Genomic DNA, 22,394 nt, shown 5'->3' on the forward strand with positions numbered 1-22,394 from the left:
GACATGATGGGACCAGATGTGTGTATAGGTATAAGTGAATCACGTTGCTATATCACTAAACATTATATATATATACAACATTATAAATCAACTATAGCCCAATGTAAAATAAACATTTTTTTTAAAGCCAAGATTCCAAAGATTGGCTGCACGACAATGTGAATGTATTTAAGGCTACTGAACAGTACTCTTAACATGATAAATTTTATGTTATATGCATTTTATCAAAATTAAATATTTTTTCCTTGCAAAAGAAGACCGGAGCTGAGAGCCAAGGACAGAGGCAGAGAGAGATTAATGAACAGAGTTAGCTAGAAGGACCCTCTGCTGCCTTCGAAGAGAGAAAAGTAGAGACAGATTGACAGACACTGCCTCTGTGTGTGTGTGTATGTGTGTGTGTGTGTGTGTGTAACCCCCTCAGCCTCTTGTCACTTGACTGAGGACGTGACCCCCTCTGGCCTGGGCTGCTGGTGGAGGTGGGGCTGTAGCTATTATCTCCGCAACTCCAGGAGGCCTGACAGGCAATACTCACGGGCTTTCCCATCCTGGCCTGGCTACCTCCCAGATGGGGGACATCTCCTCTCAGGACATTTCCCTCTACAAAAATGAGGGACCAAAGAGGACCTACCCTTGGCAGCGGCAGAGCGGGGAGACCCTGAAGTCCACACCCCTTTCCCCCCATTTTCCAGATAGAGAAACTGAGGCCCAAAGCAGGAGACTGTAAATGAGGACCACCCCCTCTCGGTTTGACGGGGCGCCGGAGCCACGCCGGGTCTGTTCTGAGTGCTTTATCTATATAACCTGGCGAATCCTCACAATCCTCTGTTTTACAGTTGAGGAAACTGAGGTTGAGAGAGGTGTAGCAGGCTTGATCAGGTGGCCTCAGCCTGAGACGGCCTGGAGCGGGGCTTGGGTTCCCAGCCAGAGCTTGAGGCCAGGTCGCGGCGGTGAGAGCACCAGATCCTAGCCGCTAGACCGGTGGTCAGTGACAAGGGTCCTGGCCCTTTGGCTCTGCAGAAAATAATTTCCACCAAGACGGAAAGTTGTGACTCAAGTCAAGTAATTATTAAGGGGAAAAAGAGTACAGTATGTATGGATAGACATGCAGGTGGACTCAGGGAGAGAGTTCTTGAGTTGCACCTTCGTGCAGTTTGAATTACTTTCATGGGGTATTTCTTCTGGGTTTCCTTTGGCCAATCGTTTTGACTGGCCTGGTTCACAGTCCATATGTGGTGTATCTCAGGATCTTCCCATGTGTGCACACGCATCTCTTAGCCAAGATGAATTCTACCAAAAATGTGTATGGGTAGAGAGCATCTCTTGATGTAACTCCCCTTTGGCCTCCAAGGAGCATTTCTGCGTATGTATGGTCGATCTCCTGACTTTGAGGATGAGAAATATGTGGTCTAGGCAGGGCCTGACCTCCTCTCTTAATTGTCCTGCTATTCTCCTCTTGGAGTTTCAGCCCACAGGGAATGAATCTCCAATCACTTTACCCTGGGCGGGAGGGAGGCACACATCTATCTCTTGCCTTAGGCTGAGCAATGACCTCCCAAGAAAGTCCTAAACTCTGTAATCTGTGATGTTACCTCATGTGAACAAAGGGTCTCTGCAGATGCAATTAAGTCAAGGAGCTTAAGATGGGGACATCCCTTATCCTGAAGATCTGAGTGGGCCCTACGTGTAACCACAAGTGTCAATATAGAGGGGAGGCAGGTGGACATGCGACTACAGACAGAGTGAAGGAAACGGGTCAGAGAAAGATGTTTTGCTGCTGGCTTTGAAGATGGAGGAAGGGGCCACGAGCCAAGGAATGGAAGAGGAGCAGCTCTAGCTACTGAAAAAAGGCAAAGAGATCACTGCATGCCTACAGTTTCTGGAGGGAGTGCCGCCCTGCTAACCCCTGGGTTTGGACCCCTTACGGCTCATTTCAAGGATTTCCCATGTGGTCCAGTGGCTAAGCCTGCGCTCCCAATGCAGGGAGCCCTGTTTCGAACCCTGGTCAGGGAACTAGATCCCGTATGCTGCAACTAAAGATCCTGCATGCCACAACTAAGACCCAGTGCAGTCCATAAATCAAATATATAATATATACATACATATAAATGAATATATAAATGTATAAATACATGTAAAAAAACCTCATTTTAGATTTCCAACCTCCTGTGCTATAAGAGAATACATTCTTTTTGCTTTAAAGCAGTAAGTTGGTGGCAATTTATTATGGCAACAATAGCAAAAGAATACCAGAGGTTATTGGACTTCCCAGGTGGCTCAGTGGGAAAAAATCTGCCTGCAATGCAGGAGACAGAGACGTGGGTTATATCCCCTGGAGGTCGAGAAGATCCCTTGGAGGAGGAAATAGCAACCCACTCTAGTATTCTTGCCTGGAGAATTCCATGGACAAAAGTGACTGGTGGGCTACAGTCTGTGGGGTCCCAAGGAGTGGGGCGTGACTTCGGGACTGGGCAGGCACATATAAGAGGTTAAGTCACCTGCCTGTGATGACTTGTAAGTACAGAGTCAGGATTTGGACCCAAGCGGTCTGGCTCTACGGCTCACGCTCATAACTACCATACTGGGTTTGGGCAACTACCATGCTGTCAAGGGGAGACAAGAACCAGGAGCAGGAAGCCCCCAGCCTATTTCCAGCCCATCCTCCATCAGTCCTCTTTGCCATGCTGCCCTCTGGTTTTATGACATTGGGGTGGCCTGGAGAGAGGATGGCAGCCAGAGGAAAAACATTTGCTGAGTTTGTGCAACAAAAGGTTTTCCTACTTCTAGCTTTTAGCAGCTTACGTTTCCCCACTTAGGTGTAGTAGCAGAAATAATCATTGTGATCTGAGGGTTAATATGGCTAAATAGATTAAAAGCGCCAATCAGGGGTTGAAGGGTGTGCCTATTAAAAAAAAAGAAGAAGAAGCAAACAAAGAAAAAGATATGCTGAAATTCTAACTCCCTGTACTCAGAGTGTGACCTTATTTGGAAACAAGGATGTTGTTGCTGATGTAATGAGTTAAGATGAGGTCAGGGTGGAGCAGAAAAGTAGAAGTGTCAGTTGCTCAGTCGTGTCTGACTCCTTGCCACCTCATGGACTGTTGCCCACCAGGCTCTTCTGTCCATGCGTGGAATTCTCCAGGCAAGAGATACTGGAGTGGGTAGCCATCCCCTTCTCCAGGGGATCTTCTGGACCCAGGGATTGAACCCGGGTCTCCGACATTGCAGGCAGATTCTTTACTGTCTGAGCCACCAGAGAGGACCAGTAGTAGAGGAGGGTGGACCCCTAATCCAATGTGATTGCTGTCTTTATAAGAAGGTGGCCATGTGACAACAGGCACACAGGGAGAAGGCCATGTGATGCTAAAAGCAGAGATTGGAGTTGTAAACTGCCAGCCAAAGACCTCTAGCAAATCACTAGAAGCTGCCAAGAGGCAAAAAAGGATCCCCTGACTGATTGCAGAGAGAGCACAGTCCTGTCAACACCTCAGTTTGGGATTTCCAGACTCTAGATTGCAAGATAATACATTTCTGTCGTTTTAAGTCACACAGTTTGCGGTACTTTGCTGTGGCAGCCACAGGACACGGATATAGCTCCTGTGAATTGACAAAAAATTAGGAAAGGATGGAAGAAGACACACAATGGTGAAACTTCCCTGGTGATCCAATGGTTAAGAATCTGCCTGCCAATGCAGGAGATGCGGGTTCAGTCCCCGGGTTGGGAAGGTCCCCTGGAGGAGGAAATGACAAGCACTCCAGTATTCTTGCCTGGAGAATCCCATGGACAGAGGAGCCTGGCGAGCTACATACAGTCCGTGGGGCTTCAAAAGAGTTGGATGCGACTGAGCACACACAGCATGGTGTCCTTCCACACCACTTTCTCCTACAGATTGGCAAATATAAAACACCTGGATGATACACACAGTTAGGGAGTCTATGGGGCAATGGGCACTCCCCACACCACTGATGGGAGTGTAAATGGGTGGTCATTTTGCAATTACTCTCAAAATTACAAATGTAGAAAATGTTCATGATGTTGCAAAAACTTCACCACTTCCGGGAACGTGGAACTGTGTACGTACATTTTTCACTGCAGCAGTTTGCAATTATTCAGCAAAATGTACAAGAGGTTTGTACCAAACTGTACAAGAGGTATACTTATCTAACAGGAAAAAGAAAGAAGAAACTATGTAATTCAGGTTACCTAATTGTCAGGTGGAAAAATCTAGGGGCAGAAGTGTGTGTGTTATCTACCGTTGTTTGTCTATAAAAGGGGAGTGTGGGTGCCTGCTCAGTTGTGTCCAATTCTTTACACTCCCTGGACTATAGCCCGCCAGGCTCCTTTGTTCGTGGTGCTTTCCAGGCAAGAATACTGGAGTGGGTTGCCATGTCCTCCTCCAAGGCATCTTCCCAACCCAGGGGTTGAACCTGCATCTCCTGCATCGGCAGGAGGATTCTTTACCACTCAGCTATCCAGGAATATTTGCTTGGACATGCATTAGAGAATTGCCCTGAGGTCCCCCCCCTCCAGGTTTTAAATTAAGGGCAGGGAGGCATGGGAAGGACATTTCCCTGCCCTTCACAGTCTTTACTCAGAAAACCTCGTGTCTGTGCAGTCAGCAGCCTGTTTACTCAGCCCCAGTTATCAGCTAACCGTTGAGGAGGCTGGCTGCTAGTTATGAAGCACAGAAGCTGCTCCTTCCTCCACGAACCCCAGGCTCCCTGGGGACTGTTCTCCTTTCTTCCCACTGCTCCTGAACCAAGAGGCTGGGGATCCACCCGGGAAGGAGGTGGCCTCCTCCCCAAACTCGTCTCTGCCACAGCATCCCATTGGGAAGAGACACCGCCCCAGCCCAGCCCCCTGCCTTTCTCTTTAGGACTGGTACCTTTCCAAGGGGGCTCCTTGACTCTACACCCTGACTGAGGGCCCCACCCTGGAGTCTGGAAAGCCTGGCAAGGCCTGTGGAGTGACCTTGGACTGGTCCTTTCTCTCTGCTGGGATCTCTCCTCTGAGCCAAGAGGGGAGGCCAATCCCAACCTTGCCAGACCCACTGCCGATGATGACGATTTTAATGGGGAGATGACGATGAAATGATGATGAGATGATAATGCCACAGAGCATCTATTGTCCTCAGCGTTCTTCTCTGATGCATCAGCTCACGGCAGCCCTGTGACATAAGTCCTCCTAGGTGCGCTCTTTGACAAATAAGAATACTGAGACTCAGGGGGGTGAAGTGTCCAAGATCATCCAGCTTGAGGAGGCAGAACCGGAACTTGAATCCTGGCCTTCTTTTTCCTCAGTGCTCACCCCACCTCGGCATGGGCGCGTGGTTTCCTTGAAGCTTGAGCATCACTAGTATACATCACCCCCATGGGAATGTAGAAAACATAACCTTTCTTGAGGGCCCTGGGTTGATCCCAAGTTAGTGTCACCAGGGCAGTGATTTATCTCTCTTCTTATTGGCTTAGGGACTGGTGGAGCCCTGAGGGTCTAACTTATTTCCTTCCTGGGAAGTGTCAGCCAAGCTGTGGTCTCCTAAGACCTGATATAGATCCTGGGGGGAGGGCACGGGTCCTTGATAGAGGCCCCCGAGGTCAGAACCTGAGCTTGCAGGAGGATGGAGCTGCCCGTTGATCAGTTCTGATTTCAAATCATAAGGATTTCAGAGTTGAAAGAAATGGACCTCAGTGTTCAACACACCGAGGCCCCAAACAAGGGAAGGGGCAGCCCCAGAGTTACTTCTCAAAGGAGAGGCAGGTGGAGACTCAAGGCTGGTGAAGAGACATTCCAAGCATTGGGACTGAAAGGCCCTTTGTGGGTGGTTGAGATGGACCTGATTCCCATTGAGCAGATGTGCAAATCAAGCCTTTCTGCAGAAGTGAGGGCAAGAGAGCAATGTGGGCCTCATCAGGAAGGGGTGGGGCGCCGTCTTCCCTCTCCCCTCTTGGTGGAGCCCAACAGTCAAGTCAGTGGGGCCTGGGTTCAAATCCTGGTTGTGCCAGCATCCTCATTGTGGCCTCGGACAAGGGCCTGGACTGTTCCGAGCTTTAGTTTCCTTCTTTGTAAAATGGGGAAACTCAGGGCTGATTGTAACCATATCAACTGTTAAAATATTGAGATACTTCCAGATTTGGTTGGTAGAAATCTGCTCTTCCAAGACCCTGCTCCCCAACTCGGGGCATGTCTGGGTCCTCCCAGATACCCCCAAGTTCTACTAACTAAAACGGAATCACCAGGTATGTGAAGGGGACCAGAATAGTGCTCTAGTAATGGGGCTGAATTGTTACTGTTGCAGGGCCTGCTCTGTACTGACTGATGGTCAAATATTTTAAAAAGATATTTATTTACTTTTTATTTGGCTGTGTTGGGTCTTAGCTGAGGCATGCGGGCTCAGTTGCTCCTCAGCTTGTGGGATCTTAGTTCCCTGACCAGGGATTGAACCTGTGTCCCCTACACTGAAAGGTAAATTCTTAACCACTGGACCACCAGGGAAATCCCTGATCAAATATTTTGGAATATGCCTCCTAGGGTTAACGATAATGGCTTGTAGGATTATTAGAAGGATCCAGTGAGTTAACATCTCCCATAAAATGACCAGCAAACCTATTAGTAATAATATTAATAACAGCAACATGCCCCCCCCCCCAAAAAAAAGGGGTGGGGAAAAAAAGGACAATAAAGGAAAGAAGAAAACAAAAAACAACAAAAACAGGCCCATTGTCCTTCTTTGGCTTCACTGAATAGCCTCTGGCTTGTCCCCCAGGCCCCTCAGGACTCAGTTTCCCCATCTCCATGCTCTTTAGGCCCCTCCCCCGCTCCCAGGGGCCACCTTGGCAGGTGGGGCTCTATCTGCCCAGCCTATTTGCTCTCCCTCTCCCGGGGCTGACACCCTAGACAAGGCCGTTGAATAAAAGGCCAGGGCACCTTGGTCCTTCTTCCTCTTCTCCAGCCTGGATCATGTTCTGGCTCCTCCCTCCTCTAGTGCTCCTGGGAGCACTGGCAGTCCCAGAAGGTGGGTGCATTGTGTGTGGTTCCTCGGACAGGGAGAGGGTGATGGGAGTCTGAATGCCAGCTTCTTGTATCTTGGCTTTTTGTTCGGCAGAGGTAGCTGGAGGGGGGTGTTTGAGAGCGTAGTTCTGGAGCCAGGCTGCCTGGGCTCAAACCCTGGCACGGCCACTTCTTAGCTCTGTGACCTTGAGCAAGCCACTTAACCTCTCTGTGCCTTGGTTTCCCTATCTGTGAAATGAGGGTGACAACGACTCTGCCTCGAGGGGTTCTTGGGGGCAGGGCATTCACTGAACTAGTGTGTTAGAGGGGAGAGAAAAGTGCAAAATTAAATAACTTGAGACTTCTAGGTTTTCTTTAATTAACAGTAACCTTTTGGTGTTCAACTGTTTTTTTTTTTTTTTTTTTGCAAAAACTCCTTTACTGTACTATATTCCAGAAAACTCCTCCCTTATGTTTTTGGAACAGTCCCTCAGAGCTATCTAAGAGGCTGTATCTTGGGCTTAAGCCCTCAGGAATGCCCCAAATAAAACATAATTCTCAACTTACAAAAATTTTTGTTTGAAGAGATTTTTAAGCACTTAGAACAATATTAGGCCATAAGTGGCCTTGCCTGAAGGTGAGTTATTATTATTATTAATAACTTATTATTTCTTTACCTCACCTGCCTATCTTCCCTCTGGTTATGATTCTGCTACCTTTGGCTCGGGATAGATCTTCCCTTGTGGTTCAGAGGGTAAAGAATCTGCCTGCAACGTGGGAGACCAGGGTTTGATCCCTGAGTCGGAAAGATCCCCTGAAGAAGGAAATGACAACCCAGTTCAGTATTCTTGCCTGGAGAATGGGGTCACAAAGAGTCAGACACAGCTGAGTAACCAACACTTTCACTTTGGCTCAGGGTAGGAATTAAATGGCCAAGACCCAGCCCGGGACCTCACAGTGTGATCTTGGGTTAAGACTCTTAAATCCATCTGGTTTCAGTTTCCTCATCTATAAGTAGACGGTGTGAGTCAAGGTCAGCCATACACCTTTTCAGGGTGTGTGTCTCAGAGCCTTGAGATTTCTTGGAAGAGCCTCAGAGAGACGTCTTGGGGGTTAAGACCTGCTGGACATCCAGGGTGGTCCTCAGCCCAGCCGATGAAGGGAAATGACACTGTTTTTTTAAAAAAGAAAAATGATTTGTTTATTTTTGGCTGGGTCTTTGGTTGCTGCAGGAGACTGGCGGGGGCTACTCTCATAGTGCGGTGTGCGGGCTTCTCATTGCGGTGGCTTCTCTTGGGTGTCACTAGCAGTGTTACCCCACAAGGTCTTGGCGGCATGGGCTCTGGGGTGTGAGGACTTCAGTCGTTGTGGCTCCCCAGCCCTAGAGCACAGGCTCAATAGCTGTGGTACACGGGCTTAGTCGCTCCACGGCATGTGGGATCTTCCCAGACCAGGGATAGAACCCATGTCCCCTGCATTGACAGGTGGATTCTTAACCACTGGACCACAAGGGAAGTCCAGGAAATGACTCTCTTTATCTCTTCAGTTCTGGACTTGGTGGGGGGGTGCGGGGTGGGAAATGTTTGGAGAAAGAGGTCCATGGTGAGAATTGGTAGATTACATGCAGACTGTCCTAAGCTCCACCTTGGAGATGCTGATTTCAGCTCCCAATCTTTGCCCGCAATGTTTCACCCACCTGGAAGGCCATTCACCCACCACCAGGAAGATGTTCCTTGATCTTCTCCCAGGAGCCCTCCCACCACTGTTAGTTCTATTGGAATCACAGAGTGTTAGTCACTGGACCTCCAGGGAAGTCCCTCTTAGCTCTTTTCTTGACCTGTGTGTCTGTGTGTGAGGGTGTGCATTTGTTCTCCTTTCTTCCTTTTCAAATCTCAGGGTATAATCACCCCTCTCTCCCCACAGGGACCGCCAAGATGTGTCCAGTCTGCCCTTTGCTGGGAAAGTGCATGGAGAAAACCTGTCCTCCGGCCCAGGACTCCTGCTTGCTTAGCCAGTTGCAGCTGGGTGGGAAATTGGCTGGCCGGGGTGGGGGGTGGGTAGGGAGGATGGACAAAGTGGGTGGGCAGGGGTTGAAGGAGAGTGGCCTGGACCAGCTCCCCTGGGACTGAAGGTTTCAAACTTCACCTCATAGCTCAGCTAGCTCCGGGCTACTGGGATGGGAGTGGGGAGGTGGGGGTGGGGGTGGTGGTCTCAGCACCATCTGAAGCCCCAGACTAATCTGTGGGGATTGCTGCAGAGGGGGCAGAGGTCCCGGAGGGCTTTGGGGCGGGGGGGGGGTCCTCTAACTTCCCGTCCTCAATTTCTGTCACCAGCAAATGGGACTGTCATCAAGAATGGGTCCTGCGTGGCCCCTGGGGACTGCCAAAAAGATGTCTACTCCTTGACCTATGGTCCCGGCTTGAGTCTCTGGATCCGCACAGCCTGTTGTGAAGACAACTGTAGCAGTGTTACCCCACAAGGTCTGTTGGCCGGGCCCTGGGGGTCACACACCCTGGTGGGGTGTCGTGGGAACTTGGCCTCTGTCTCTGGTGCTGCCTGGCTGATTGGGGCAAGAAGAACCTCGGTTTCCTCATCCAGAAAATGGGTGTGCAATAATTTGTGCAAGAATTGCAGACAGAGCAAAGCTGATACAGATAGGCACTCTATAAATTGTAGCTATACTTATGGAGTTATTGTGTGTGTGTGGGGGGGGGGCTGGTGCTTAACAGAAGCCCCAGACTCTTCTTTCTCCTTAGGAGAGGGGTTGCCCAAAGGCTAGTCAAACAGAACAAGATATGTCATAGTTGGTGATGGGCTCCTGTCTAGGGTCAGGGGAAATGCTCAGTTTGCTGATGCTGACTCTGCACTTGCTCGACCTTGACAGGGAGCATCTCCTCGCTGGCTCCTTCCAAACTTGGCTCTGAACGGTGATAAAGATCACTTTTTGTTGCTTGGCTGTTTTTTCCCAGAGAAGGAGTTTTGAATTTGGCAGGTGTATCAGTGGGGAGACTCCAGACAGCTCCACACTTGGGGCTAGTAGCCATCCTTCTGGACCCCTGGGACTTCCCTCCTCTAAACTGTGCACATCAACCAAATACAACACCCAGGTCTGAGCTGAAATGGGGGTATGCTAGTCAACATATAAATTGCCCGTTAAGAGTATAACTGCATCAAACAAAACTCCTATGTGTAAAGAAAGGTTGTAGAGAGTACTTTAGAATACTTGGAGCAATTGTCTCATTTTTTTCATTCTTTTAAAATTTTTCTTTTAAATTTCAAAATAAGCACATACACATATCCATTCTTTTTCAGATTCTTCTACTGGTAATTTTTATTTTTTTGTTCCTTTAAAAATTTTTAAGTTTCACGTTGGATTTACAATGTTGTGTTAATCTCAGATGAACAGCAAAGTGATTCAGTCATGCACACACATATATCTGTTCTTTTTCAGATTCTTCTACTGGTAATCTTAATTGTAATTTAATTTTTATCTTTTGGTCATGCTACATGGCATATGGAATCTTAATTCCCTGACCAGGGATTGAACCCATGCCCTCTGCATTGGTAGCATGGAGTCTTAACCACTGGACCACCAGAGAAGTCAATATTTTTACTTTATTGCTCTTTAAGATTTTGTTATATTTTTATATTTCATTTTATATTGCAGTATAGTTAATTTACAATGTTGTGTTAGTTTCAGGTGTACTAAAGTAATTGTCTCTTGGTAGGGCTTCCCTGGTGGTTCAGATGGTAAAGAATTCGCCTGCAATGCGGGTGATCTGAGTTCCATCCCTGGGTTGGGAAGACCCCCTGGAGGAGGACATGGCTACCCACTCCAGTATTCTTGCCTGGAGAATCCCCATGGACAGAGCAGCCTGGCGGGCTACAGTCCATGGGGTCTCAAAGGGCCAGATACAACTGGCCTTTGAAGTGACTTAGCATACACACATGCAAGATGCTCATAGCTGTCTGTAGAAATAAACTGTGAGCCATACATGAGGGAATGAAAGCTTTTCTAGTAGCCACATTCAAAAGTAGGAAGAAGCAGGTGAAATTAATTTTAAGAATAGATCTTTGGGTACCATATCCAAGCTATTATTTCAATATGGTGATAATCACTATAAAATTATTAATGAGATACTTTTACTTTCTTTTCCCAAACTAAACCTCTGAAATCTAGGGTGTGTTTTATACTCAGAGCACATCCCAAAGGGAACCACCCACAGTTTAAGTATTTAATAACCACGTGTAGAGAGAAGCCATCTATTAATCAGCACAGTTCTCTACTTTTCTGTATCTGCCAATGTTTCGGTATAAACCCATGTTAAAACAATCTGTGGCTGTTTTTGACTAAGGAAAAAAAAATATGCTTAAATAGCTTCCTCTTGAATGTTCCATATCTCTAAGAAAGCTCTGAACACTAATCAGATGGTGGAGAACCTGGAATTAACCAGATGGTGGTGAACTACTCTTTTGTAAAACACCACAACATTTTAAAACCTAAAATAACAGGATCACCTTTTCATCACATTTGGAATTTGGGGTCTTAGAGGGAGGGCTTTTGTCTGTGTGGCCAATATCTTGAAAACAGGGCCTGGCACACAGTAGGTGCCCAAGACATGTTTGTGGAATGAATGAAAGAACCCTTTGACTTCAGCCTGAAGGTTTGCTTAGGACAAATGAACAGCACGGGGCCAACTCCACCTTTGATTCCGTTCACTGCTCCTTGGAATAAATCTTCAAGGACCAGAAGGTGGTGTCTCAGACCAGACTGGTCTCACTTTGGAGGAAGATTGTGGTGGGTGGAAGCAGCAAGAACAGAGGGTGGGAAAAGAGGGATAAAAGGGGGGTCTCCCTCAGCCCCATCTCACTCTCATTACAACCACTCCCACCAGAAGCAAGACCCAAAGCCCAGCCCAACGGGGTGCAGTGTCACTACTGTTCCAGGAATGAGTCGGCCCCGTGTGACTCCCTTTCGGTCATGAACTGCACTGGAAACCAGACTGTGTGTTTCACCCTCAATGGGACATGGCATGGAGGTAAGGGTTCCCTTCAGGAGGTCAGTTGCATGGCCGGCCTTCACACTATCTGCACAAATCAGGGTTGAGGTTCATTTGCATGTGTGTTCTGGTTATTTATTGCTACTTAAATGTCTCTCACCTGTAGTGCCTTAAAAACCACAACAATCATTTTATTAACTCTTACGGTTTCTGTAGGTTGGGAATTCAGGAAAAGCTCATCTGGAAAGTTCTGGTCTCTCATACAGATGCAGTTAGAGGGTTGCTGGAGCTGACACTGAAGGGCAACTAGGGGCTTAATGAGCATCTCATACGTGTAGAATCTGGGCCTTTCCATGTGTTCTCTCCACATTGGTTACATTGGCTTTCTTACAGCATGGCTGCCTTTATATAGTGGCTGGAGCTCCAATACATTGATTCATGCAGCAAACAAGGCAGTAGTTGGAGGACTTGGCCCACCTCTCTCTCTGTGTAATCGCAAAGCTTCTCTGTGTGGCTTCTCTTCATTGGGCTTCCTCACATCATGGCTGCCGCATCTTTACACGGCAGCTGAAGAGTTCAAGAGCAAGTATTCTGGCAAACAGGGGGGCAGCTGCATGGCCTTTTATCACCTAGCCTTGGAATTCACACCCTGTCATGTCTTCTATGTTTTATTGATCGAAATCATCACAAAAGACCATCTGGTTTCATTGGAGGGAAGGTATAGACCCTCACCTGTTGGTCTTAAAGAATTTGCACATGTAGTTTTATTTTATTTTTTAAGTTTTAAAAAAATAAGTTTATTATTATTAAGCCTTAGATATGCATGCTAAGTCGCTTTAGTCGTGTTTGACTCTTTGCGACCCTATGGACTGTGTAGCCCACCAAGCTCCTCTGTCCATGGGATTCTCCAAGCAAGAATACTGGAGTGGGTTGCCATTTCCTACCCCAGGGAAGATTTTTTTTTTTAATGTGGACCATTTTTTTTAAGTCTTTATTGACTTTGTTACAATATTTCTTCTGTTTTATGTTTTGATCTTTTGGCTATGAGGCATGTGGAATCTTAGCTCCTGGACTGGAGATTGAAACGGCATCCTCTGAGTTGGAAGGTGGAGTCTTAACCAACGGACTGCCAGGGAAGTCCCTGCAGATATATTTTTAAATCATCATGTGTTTGCAAATGGTTGGAGCAGAGGGTTTTTGAACAAAAGGCTTGGAACACAACCACACTGATCACAGACTTGATTACCTGTGAAGAGTCAAAGAGAGAACTGGTCTGGGCTTCTGCTCCTAGCAGTCTGGTGGACTAGATTCTCTGCAGGGTCTTTCTGTCACAAGCAGTGGCATGCTCGGAGGGTGGGCGTGAGAGGAACAAGAATGGTAGGAGTGGTCTACTCTGGTGGAGAGAGGTATTTATCACCACCACCATTTAGAAATGCTGGTGTATGATGACAATAAAAAGCAGACTGACTTTCAGTTGATTTTATTGTTTTTAACTGCTCCGCAGGCAATACACTCTAATTTTTTAGCCTGCTTCCAGGATGAATTGCTCCCACCACCCACCCCCCTTGGTATGCCACTGTTTACAGATGAACTAGACGCTGTACAAAAGTTTCCCCATGATTCTGGGAGCTTGAGGGAAATTTCCAAGGGTCCCCAAAGGAAACTAAAATGTGAGCAGAAATCAGAAGGAGATCAGTGAGTGAACATGTAAGGCAAAGTGGCCCTGAGAGCAAATACTTATAACAGCCTGCTTTAAGGGACTTCCTTGGTGGTCCTATGTTTAAGACCTCACCTTCCAGTGCAGGAGGTGTGGGTTCGATCCCTGGTTGGGGAACTAAGATCCCACATGCTTCTCAGTGTGGGCAAAAAAAAGAAAAAAGCCTGCTCTAAGTGACTAGATCTTGGGTCCACAGCATGGTTGGAGAGCTGACTCTTTAACCCCTATGTAAGTCAGGGATCTTGGAAGGAAGCTGAAATGATCCCAGGTTGGTAAAACCCCCGGCTCTCAATATTTTGTTGTTCAGTCACTAAAGTCCTGTCTGACTCGTTGCGGCCCCATGGACTGCAGCACGCCAGGCTTCCCTGTCCTTCACTATCTCCCAGAGTTTGCTCAAACTCATGTCCATTGAGTTGATGATGCCATCCAACCATCTCATCCCCTGTCTCCCTCTTCTCCTCCTGCCCTCAATCTTTCCCAGCGTCAAGGTCTTTTCCAGTGAGTTAGCTGATCTGACTTATCTGACAAAGTATAGGCCATGTGATCTCAGTATAAGCAAAGGCAAATCCTCTCCAGGGAAAAGCTCCCAGGACTCCCACAGATTGACATCAACCCCATGTGAGCTCCCAATCCAGAGCCCATGAAACACACAAGGAAAGAAGCCACCATGAGTGATAGCAGCGACAACAAACAACGGATATAGGTCCACAAGGAACTCAGCTATTACAATTAGCAGCCACAGAACATAGTGTAGTTATATATGACATATATGAAGGAATAAAGTTAGAATCCTGCAAATGAGTGGGCATCAAGAGGTTGTAAGAAATTACGAGATAGATTTGAAAATGAATCATACAGAACAATCAAGAGAGCTGGAAACTTTCACACAGAGGAAGACAGACATCAAGTTGGGAAGGCTCAAGCTCTGAGTCTCCCCCGCCAGTTTTACCTTGTTTCTACAGGGACCCCCGAAATCTGGAAAGGCTGTGCTACACCAGAGATCTGCCACCTGCAAGCGAACACCACCCTGGGCCCGGAAGCGTCTGGATTTCATCTCATCACCAAGCCCGAATGCAGCAGTGTGACTCCTACCACCCAGCCAGGTGCTTTGAACCCTGACTTCCTGAGACCCTACCCTCTTCGCCCTCTCTAGGTCCCTAATGCCCTTCCTGATCTTACGTGTTCCCAAGTATCCCCTCTCCCTACCATCAAGCTCCCAGAGAATGCAATTACTCATATGTGCGCGGGTGTGCGCTCACACACACCACCACACAGATGCACACAGACGCACTCACACTTCCTGACACCTGGATGCAGCAGATCTCATTGGCACACACAGACCATCTACACTTACATCCCAGCACCCAAAACACGCCTGCAGAGGAGCACGGACTTCAAAACGAGAACATCCTGTTGTGTAAATGAAATTCGAGATCTAAACTCAGTTTAGAAGAAATCTGGTGGTCTTTTCATTTTCTTCACTTCCTGGCTTGTGAAAGAAGACAGATTTGCCAACAGTCTTCTTTTGGCTTACCAAAGAACATTGACAATACTTTCTGTCTTCTAGAAAAGAGAGATGCTAATTTAAATAGTATTTACCAGGCCAACAGTTTGTGTTTTGTTTTTGTTTTTTTGTAAAATATTTATTTAATTTATTTGGCTGTGCCAGGTCTTAGTTGCAGCATGCAGGATCTTTAGTTGCAGCATGTAGGGTCTACATGCTGAACAGGGATGAAATCCTGGGCCCCCGGGATTGGGGGAGTGGAGTCTAAAAGCTACTGGACCACCAGCGAAGTCCCAGCAACAGGTTTTTAAGTGACAACTGAACAGAATTATAGACATTTCAGAGGAGCAAAGGTAATTTGCAAATCTGGATTCAGTGTCCCCTCAGTCCTGGCGGCATAGAAAATGCTCTTGTTAGAATCTGCACAGCGGATAGTCCTGTGATAAAGAAGACAGGTTTGCCGTATTTACAGGCAAAGCAGGAACAGTCTTACCTTTACTGTCTCCGATTACCAGCTGTTAGGCAGTTTACTTTTCAAAACTAAGCAGAGGATTAAATGAATGATGACAATGAAGGAAAAAAACGGTAGACTTGAGAGCTAAAATTTACAACTGCGGAAAGGGGAAGAGGGCAAACTAGGATTACTGACCACCGGAAGATGGGACATGGAATTTTTGTGGCTACAGTCCTTGTGGGTATATGACACATCTGTGCAGGGACACGGTTGTCAGATCCAAACACATGGACTGGGAAAGAGACCGGCACAAACACAAATATTAACACACAAAAGTACAAAATGTACACACACACTGAAACACTAAGCCAACATACACATCTGTGTACCAACATGTATATCCAAGCACCCTAAACCTTGCTGGAAACACAGACTCCCTAGACCAGCCTCCTACCCAGACACATGGGCTTCCCAGGAGGCTCAGTGGTAAAGAATCCGCCCGACAATGCAGGAGACACGGGTCCGATTCCTCAGTGGGGAAGATCCCCTGGAGAAGGAAATGGCAACCCACTCCTGTATTCTTGACTGGGAAATCCCATGGACAGAGGAGCCTGGTGGGCTACAGTCAGGCATGACTTAGCAACTAAACAAAAACAGCAACCTAGACACGTAAACACAGATATGCACATAGACACCCACACACAGAGGGGCTCACGAAAGCAGACACACAACCATTCCTACCCTTCTTCAGACAATTCGAGAACACATAGAGTGCAGCATATGCATGTATAGCCACATGACCACATGTGCACAGAGAAACAGGCCTGGATGCTCATACACACAAACTGCATCATCACAGAAGTGCATCCACACAGCACCGTCACAAGCATATAGCTATGTGCCCAGAAACTAACACACACACACACACACACACACACACATCCTCCAGCCAGCTCATCTTCCTCTCTCCTCAGGTCCCTACCCGGCCCACACCAAGGCTAAGGTCACCATGTGTTTCACCTGCTCAGACCTCCACCATTGCAACCCTCTCCCTTGCACTGAAGACAGGAACCACTGCCTTCAGACGGTGGGCATCACAGGTGAGCGCCCCTGGGACGGGATGGGGGAGGACAGGCAGAAGTGGGACATAAGACATCCGAGACCTCTCCTCGCCCTCCTGTGTTTGCTGCTTCAACTCCAGCCATGGTAACCCTTTCCTGGCTGTGAAGGACGGAGGTTGGTTGCAACAGAGGATGGGAGTTTAAAACCTGATGCTGCAAGTGTCATAGTTATTCTTGAATAGCAAAGCAGCTAAAAATATAGAAGCTTCACCGGGCACAAGAAGACAAATACTGTATAATTCCATTTACATGAGGTATCTAGAGTGGTCAAAATCATGGAAAAAGAAAGCAGAATGGTGACAGACTAAATTCTGCAAAATGAAAAATTCTAGAGGTGTATTACCCGACAATGTAATATAATGAACACTATTGAACTGCATGCTTAAAACTGGCCAAGAAGGTTAATTTTGTATTATGTATATATTTTTTACCACTATGATAAAAAAAAAAAAACGAACTTCATGACTTAACAGTGATTTGGGGGATTCCCTGGCGGCCCAGTGATCTGGACTCAGCACGTTCACAGCAGAGGGTGCCAGTGAAGTTGTAGGTTCAGTCCCTGGTGGGGGAATGAAGACGGCTCGTATTTGCTTCTCATGAACCTACCCTCCATATCCTTCCAGTCCTAGGGGCAACTAACTCTGTCGCTTGGAGAAACGGCTCCTGCGTGGCCTCCAGGGATTGCACGCCTGACAACTCCATCTCTGCCTTGACCTACAGCATCGGTTTTGGCTTCTGGGTCAACACCACCTGTTGCCAAGGCAACTGCCAAGAGCCCAGTCCTCTTGGTGCGCTGCCACCAGAACGTGGTCAGACGGGAGGCCAAGGAGGTGGTGGGGCGACTTTGGAGACTGAGGAGGGTGGGCACTCAATCCCCATTACCAGTCAGCGTGCCCTAAGCCACCTTGACTGCAGCTCCCTGGGAGAGCCCATTGAGGTCATCCCCCTGTAGTAGAGCCTATGAGCACACGAAGGACCCTGGGAGGTCCTGAGAGTCCTCGCGGCTGACCATCGCTCTCCCCTCTACAGCTGCCCTGCCAGCCTCAGGCACCCGGAGTAAGTTCCTGTGTCCTACATGTCCTGGGGGCCACTCGGGGCCCTGCAGACCTGCCTTCTACATGCAGTGTCCCAGCAGGGAGACCGAGTGTATCCACATTACCCTGGTGTCCGAAGTAGGTAAGATGTGTGTATGTGTGCGTGCACGTGTGAACGAGTGAGTCTGACACCCTGGTTTTGGATACAGGCATGCCTGGGTTTGGGGGACCCAGTTCCATCATTGACCCTGTGTGGCCCAAGCCCCTTCACCTCTTTTAGCCTCATTTTTCTCTTCTGATAAATGGGGATGCTAGAAGCATACCTCACAGGGTTTGATGAGGGTGAAATGAGTTCATGAGAGAGGTGATGGAGTAGAAGGCGGAAAGCAGGACTCTTGGGCCAGGCAGCTTGAGTTCAAATCCTAGCCCTTATGAACTGGGTGACCCTGGGCAGGGGACTTTCTTTGTCTGTGCCTTAATTTCCCCATCTGAGAAAGAGGCTAGTCAAGGTCTCTTATCTGTTATGAATATTAAATAAGATAATCCATGAAGCTTCTAGATGTGTGCTGTCCAAAAGAAATACAATATCCACATATGCAAATTAAAATTTTTTACTAGTCTTCTGAAAAAGGTAAAAGGTGAAGTTCATTGACTAATATCTTTTCCTCTGGCTTCTTTTTTTAACTTTAAGTTGATTTATTTTTTAATTGAAGGGTAATTGCTTTACAGAATTGTGTTGGTTTCCACCAAACAAATAATATATTTTTAACCCAATTTACCCAACAGTTATCATTTCAACATGCAAATGACATAAGAAATGATGAATGAGATATCTTTTATTCATTTTTTTCCTACTAAGTCTTTGAAATCTCATGTGGGTTTTACATTCATAGCCCATCCCAGTTCAAACCAACCACATGGCAGGAGCTCAACAGCCACGTACAGCTAGTGGCTACTGTACTGAATAGCATAATTCTAGAACGCAGTAAGGGCTATGTATGGCATGTCAGCAAATCTAAGGTGATGGGAAGACAGGAAGACAGTTGTCTTCCAAAGTGTTAAAAACTATATGTATGTATGTGTATGTACTCAGAGGTAAGGAATCTGCCGGCTAAGGCAGGAGACTCGGGTTCCATCCCTGGGTTGGGAAGATTCCCTGGAGATGGAAATGGCAACCTGCTCGAGTGTTCTTGCCCGGGAAATCCTATGGACAGAGGAGCCTGGTGGGCTCCAGTCCATGGGGTCGCAAAGAGTAGAACACAACTGAGTGACTAAACAATGTGTGTGTGTGTGTGTGTTGGGGAATAGGGATTTGCATTTTGGAATTGATGACATTCAGTGTTAGTGGTTATCATTGTTATACGTGAATAAGGCTCAGGTGGACTAAATAGCTCTTTAATCAATCACTGTCCAGGGAAGGGATGAACTGGGGAAGTTGATTTTTTGTGCACAATGGGGTAAGTGTGTGGGTGTTTCCGGAGGAGGGGTGATACCGTCAGTGGGCAGGAAGGCTGGGTATGTTTGTGTGGATTGTGCTCTGGTCTCTTGGGCTTCATATGGGCTGTGATTGAGATGTGTGTGTGTGTGTGTATGTGTACATGTGTGGGTGGGTGTGCATGATGGTGGGTGTGGGACCATGACTCACAAACATGGCTCATTGAGGAAGTGTACTCCAGTTCAGGGCAAGATGACATAAACTCAGACTGTGCTGTGAGGCTTACATTTCTTTTTAACTTTTGCATTATGGAGAAATTCAAAGGCAAATATGAGTAAACAGTTTAATAAGCCCCGTGGACCTTTCACCCAACTGTGATCATTACGCACTTGTGGCCGATCCTGTTTCGTCTCTACCCAGGCCCCATATTATTCTGAATACACGCAGATATCCTATTACTCAACCATAAGCATTTCCATATATGGCTAAAAGATAAGGACCTAAAAATAACACCAACAGTTGTTAAGTATTTTTCTGTTGGTGTGTACCTGCTGCTCAGTCAAGTCCAACTCTGTGCAACCCTATGGACTACAGTCTGCCAGGCTCCTCTGTCCATGGGATTCTCCAGGCAAGAATACTGGAGTGCGTTGCCATTTCCTCCTCCAGGGGATCCTCCCCACCCAGGTATCCAATCCACGTCTCTTACCTCTACCTGCCTTGACACGGGGTTTGTTTACCACTAGCGCTACCTGGGAAGCCAGACTATTTCACTTTCGAATTTCTCACCAAGTCCTTAATAAACTGGTTACTCTGGTATATTTGCATTTTTATATAAATATATCACATTCTGTCATATTATATCATATAGGGCTGTGAGGAGCACAGGAAATAATTGGGAAACTGGTTGGAGGGATGTGTGAAGCCAAGTGGCCTCCAGGTGTCATAATATTTATTAATATTGAATACAAGTGAAAGAACACCTGTAACATATGAGTAAGATACAAAGAATAAGGAAAGGAAAACCCGTGACCAGTTCCAAATCAAGAATCAGAACACTGCTGGTAAGTTTTCCAGGAGGACACGGATGGACTTGAGGGCGGGCCATTCCGCCAACTTGAGGTTGGCGCGCTCTGGGTTCCCCTTTCCACGTGACAAAGTCTTTTAGGAAGGCGACCCCGCGGGGCTGGAGGGAGTTTCCGGGCAATCTGTTGGATTGGAGGAACTCCGGGGGGGGCGGGGGCGGGGGAGGACAGCGATGCGCTGCTGGTACCAGAGGTGACGTGCGTGCGCCAGGCGCGCGCTCGGTGGGAGCATCCTCACGTCCCCGTCCCCACCCTCGTCTCCGCAGGCGGCCGGAACCTGAGCGTGCGCGGCTGCGGCACCCGCGACCTGTGCCAGGCAGAGGGTTTCCCGGCGCTCCCCGGCCACCGGCTGGCCGGCCCGCCCGTCTGCAACGCCCTCCAACGCGCCATCCTGGACCCCAAGTGCCACTCGGGCGCGGCGCTTGGCCTCCGCCTCGCCCTGCCGGTGCTGACCGTCGCGCTGGGCGCCGCGACCCTCTCCTGAGCCACCCCACCTGCACCCCGGGCCCCCTCCCCGGAGCCTCCTTGCTTGTTCCGCCAGATGGTGCCCTGGCGCCCCTCTACTAGGGCGTTTCTAGGGGTTTCGAAGCTTCTGGTGAGAAAGTAAAAAAAAAGCGGGGGTGAGCCTCCTCCCTCAGACTAAGAGATTCCCCAAAGCTAGTCCTCTTTCTTCACGCTGGGACCCCAAAAGCTGTGCTTCTTCCCTCGGACTAGGGCTTCCTCAAATCTGGTCCTCTTTCCTCACCAAGGGCCTCAAAGGCTATGCCTCCTTCCTCAGACTAGGCTGTTTTCCTCCTCAGATGAGAGATGCTTCCATGGTTACACATTCTCCTTCGGATTGGGGGGTCCAAAGAGTAAATAAACATCCTTCCTCAAACTAGGAGGTTCCCAATACCAGGCTACTCCCTCAGACTGTATCTCTTCTCAAGAACATTAGGAAACAGCTCCTCCTTCTCTCTCCCTCTTCAGGGTCTAGCAAAGTCCTGGCAGCGAACCTGGGGCTTGAGGACAAAATACAAGCCCTCCTCAGGCTTTCAGAGCAGCCCATTCCACCCCCACCACGGGCCCTCTTCAGTGCCGGCACAGTCTCTCCTCTGTGTTGTTTGCTGTTTAGTTGCTAAGTTGTGTCCAGTTCTTTCCGACCCCATGGACTTCAGCATACCAGGCTCCCCTGTCTTGTTTGTTGTTTAGTTGCTAAGTTGTGTCCAGTTCTTTGCGACCCCATGGACTTCAGCACACCAGGCTCCCCTGTCCTCCATCATCTCCCAGAGTTTGCTCAAATTCCTTCCAATAAACATTCAGAGTTGATTTCCTTTAGGATTGACTGGTTTGATCCTAGCTGTCACCAAATCTGAATGAATCGCATTGCACAATGCCTAGTGGTTTGGATCTGGTTTTGCTGACATTGCAGCCTCAAGCGGGGCCCCTGATGTGGTCTGTCTCTGCTGGGGATTCAGATGGCAAGGTCTGGGAGCCAGGGTGAGCCTGAGATCAAAGGCTCAATGTGGAGTGAGCATCATTTCAGAGCAAGCTTTGGATCCAAAGGATGTAGCAGAGAGGTATAATAAAATCGAGGAGCTCACCAGAGGCAGAATGCCAGGAACATTTGCTTGCAGCTGAAAGTAATAGAAAATCCAACGAGAAGAACTGAAACGATTCATTTAACAAAAATGTATTGATCACAATACTATACATCAAGCACAGCTGTAGACACGGGGGACACTGAGTAAACAAAATCTCCTGCTCTCAGGAAGTTTATGTTTTTATGGGAGAGGAAGATAATGAACCTCTTATTTGGGTTTCCCTGGTGGCTCAGATGGTAAAGAATCCGCCTGCAATACAGGAGACCTGGGTTCAATCCCTGGGTTGGGAAGATCCCCTGGAGAAGAAAATCTCAACCCACTCCAGTATTCTTGCCTGAAAAATCCCATGGACACAGGATCCTGGTGGTCTACAGTCCATGGGGTTGCAAAGAGTCGGATATGACTGAGTGGCTAACACTTCGCTTCATGATATTCCAGATTGTAATGAGTACTCTGGAGAACACAGTTTGGGAAGAGAA

At 47.8% G+C, this 22,394-nt stretch overlaps 1 protein-coding gene across 1 annotated transcript; it reads left to right on the forward strand.

Annotated features, from left to right (window-relative positions):
* Window positions 1-6,917: 6,917 nt before the first annotated feature.
* Window positions 6,918-21,209, forward strand: LOC122690917. Its single transcript, XM_043897882.1, has 9 exons — window positions 6,918-7,010; window positions 8,909-9,010; window positions 9,319-9,465; window positions 11,881-12,024; window positions 14,665-14,805; window positions 16,635-16,760; window positions 17,405-17,569; window positions 17,811-17,957; window positions 20,599-21,209. Exons 1-9 carry the CDS (start codon window positions 6,956-6,958, stop codon window positions 20,814-20,816), a joined length of 1,245 nt encoding a protein of 414 aa, XP_043753817.1. The 5' UTR covers window positions 6,918-6,955; the 3' UTR covers window positions 20,817-21,209.
* Window positions 21,210-22,394: the final 1,185 nt, after the last annotated feature.

This window comes from Cervus elaphus, chromosome 4 (genome assembly GCF_910594005.1).
Source record: "Cervus elaphus chromosome 4, mCerEla1.1, whole genome shotgun sequence".
NCBI classification, from domain to species: Eukaryota; Metazoa; Chordata; class Mammalia; order Artiodactyla; family Cervidae; genus Cervus; species Cervus elaphus.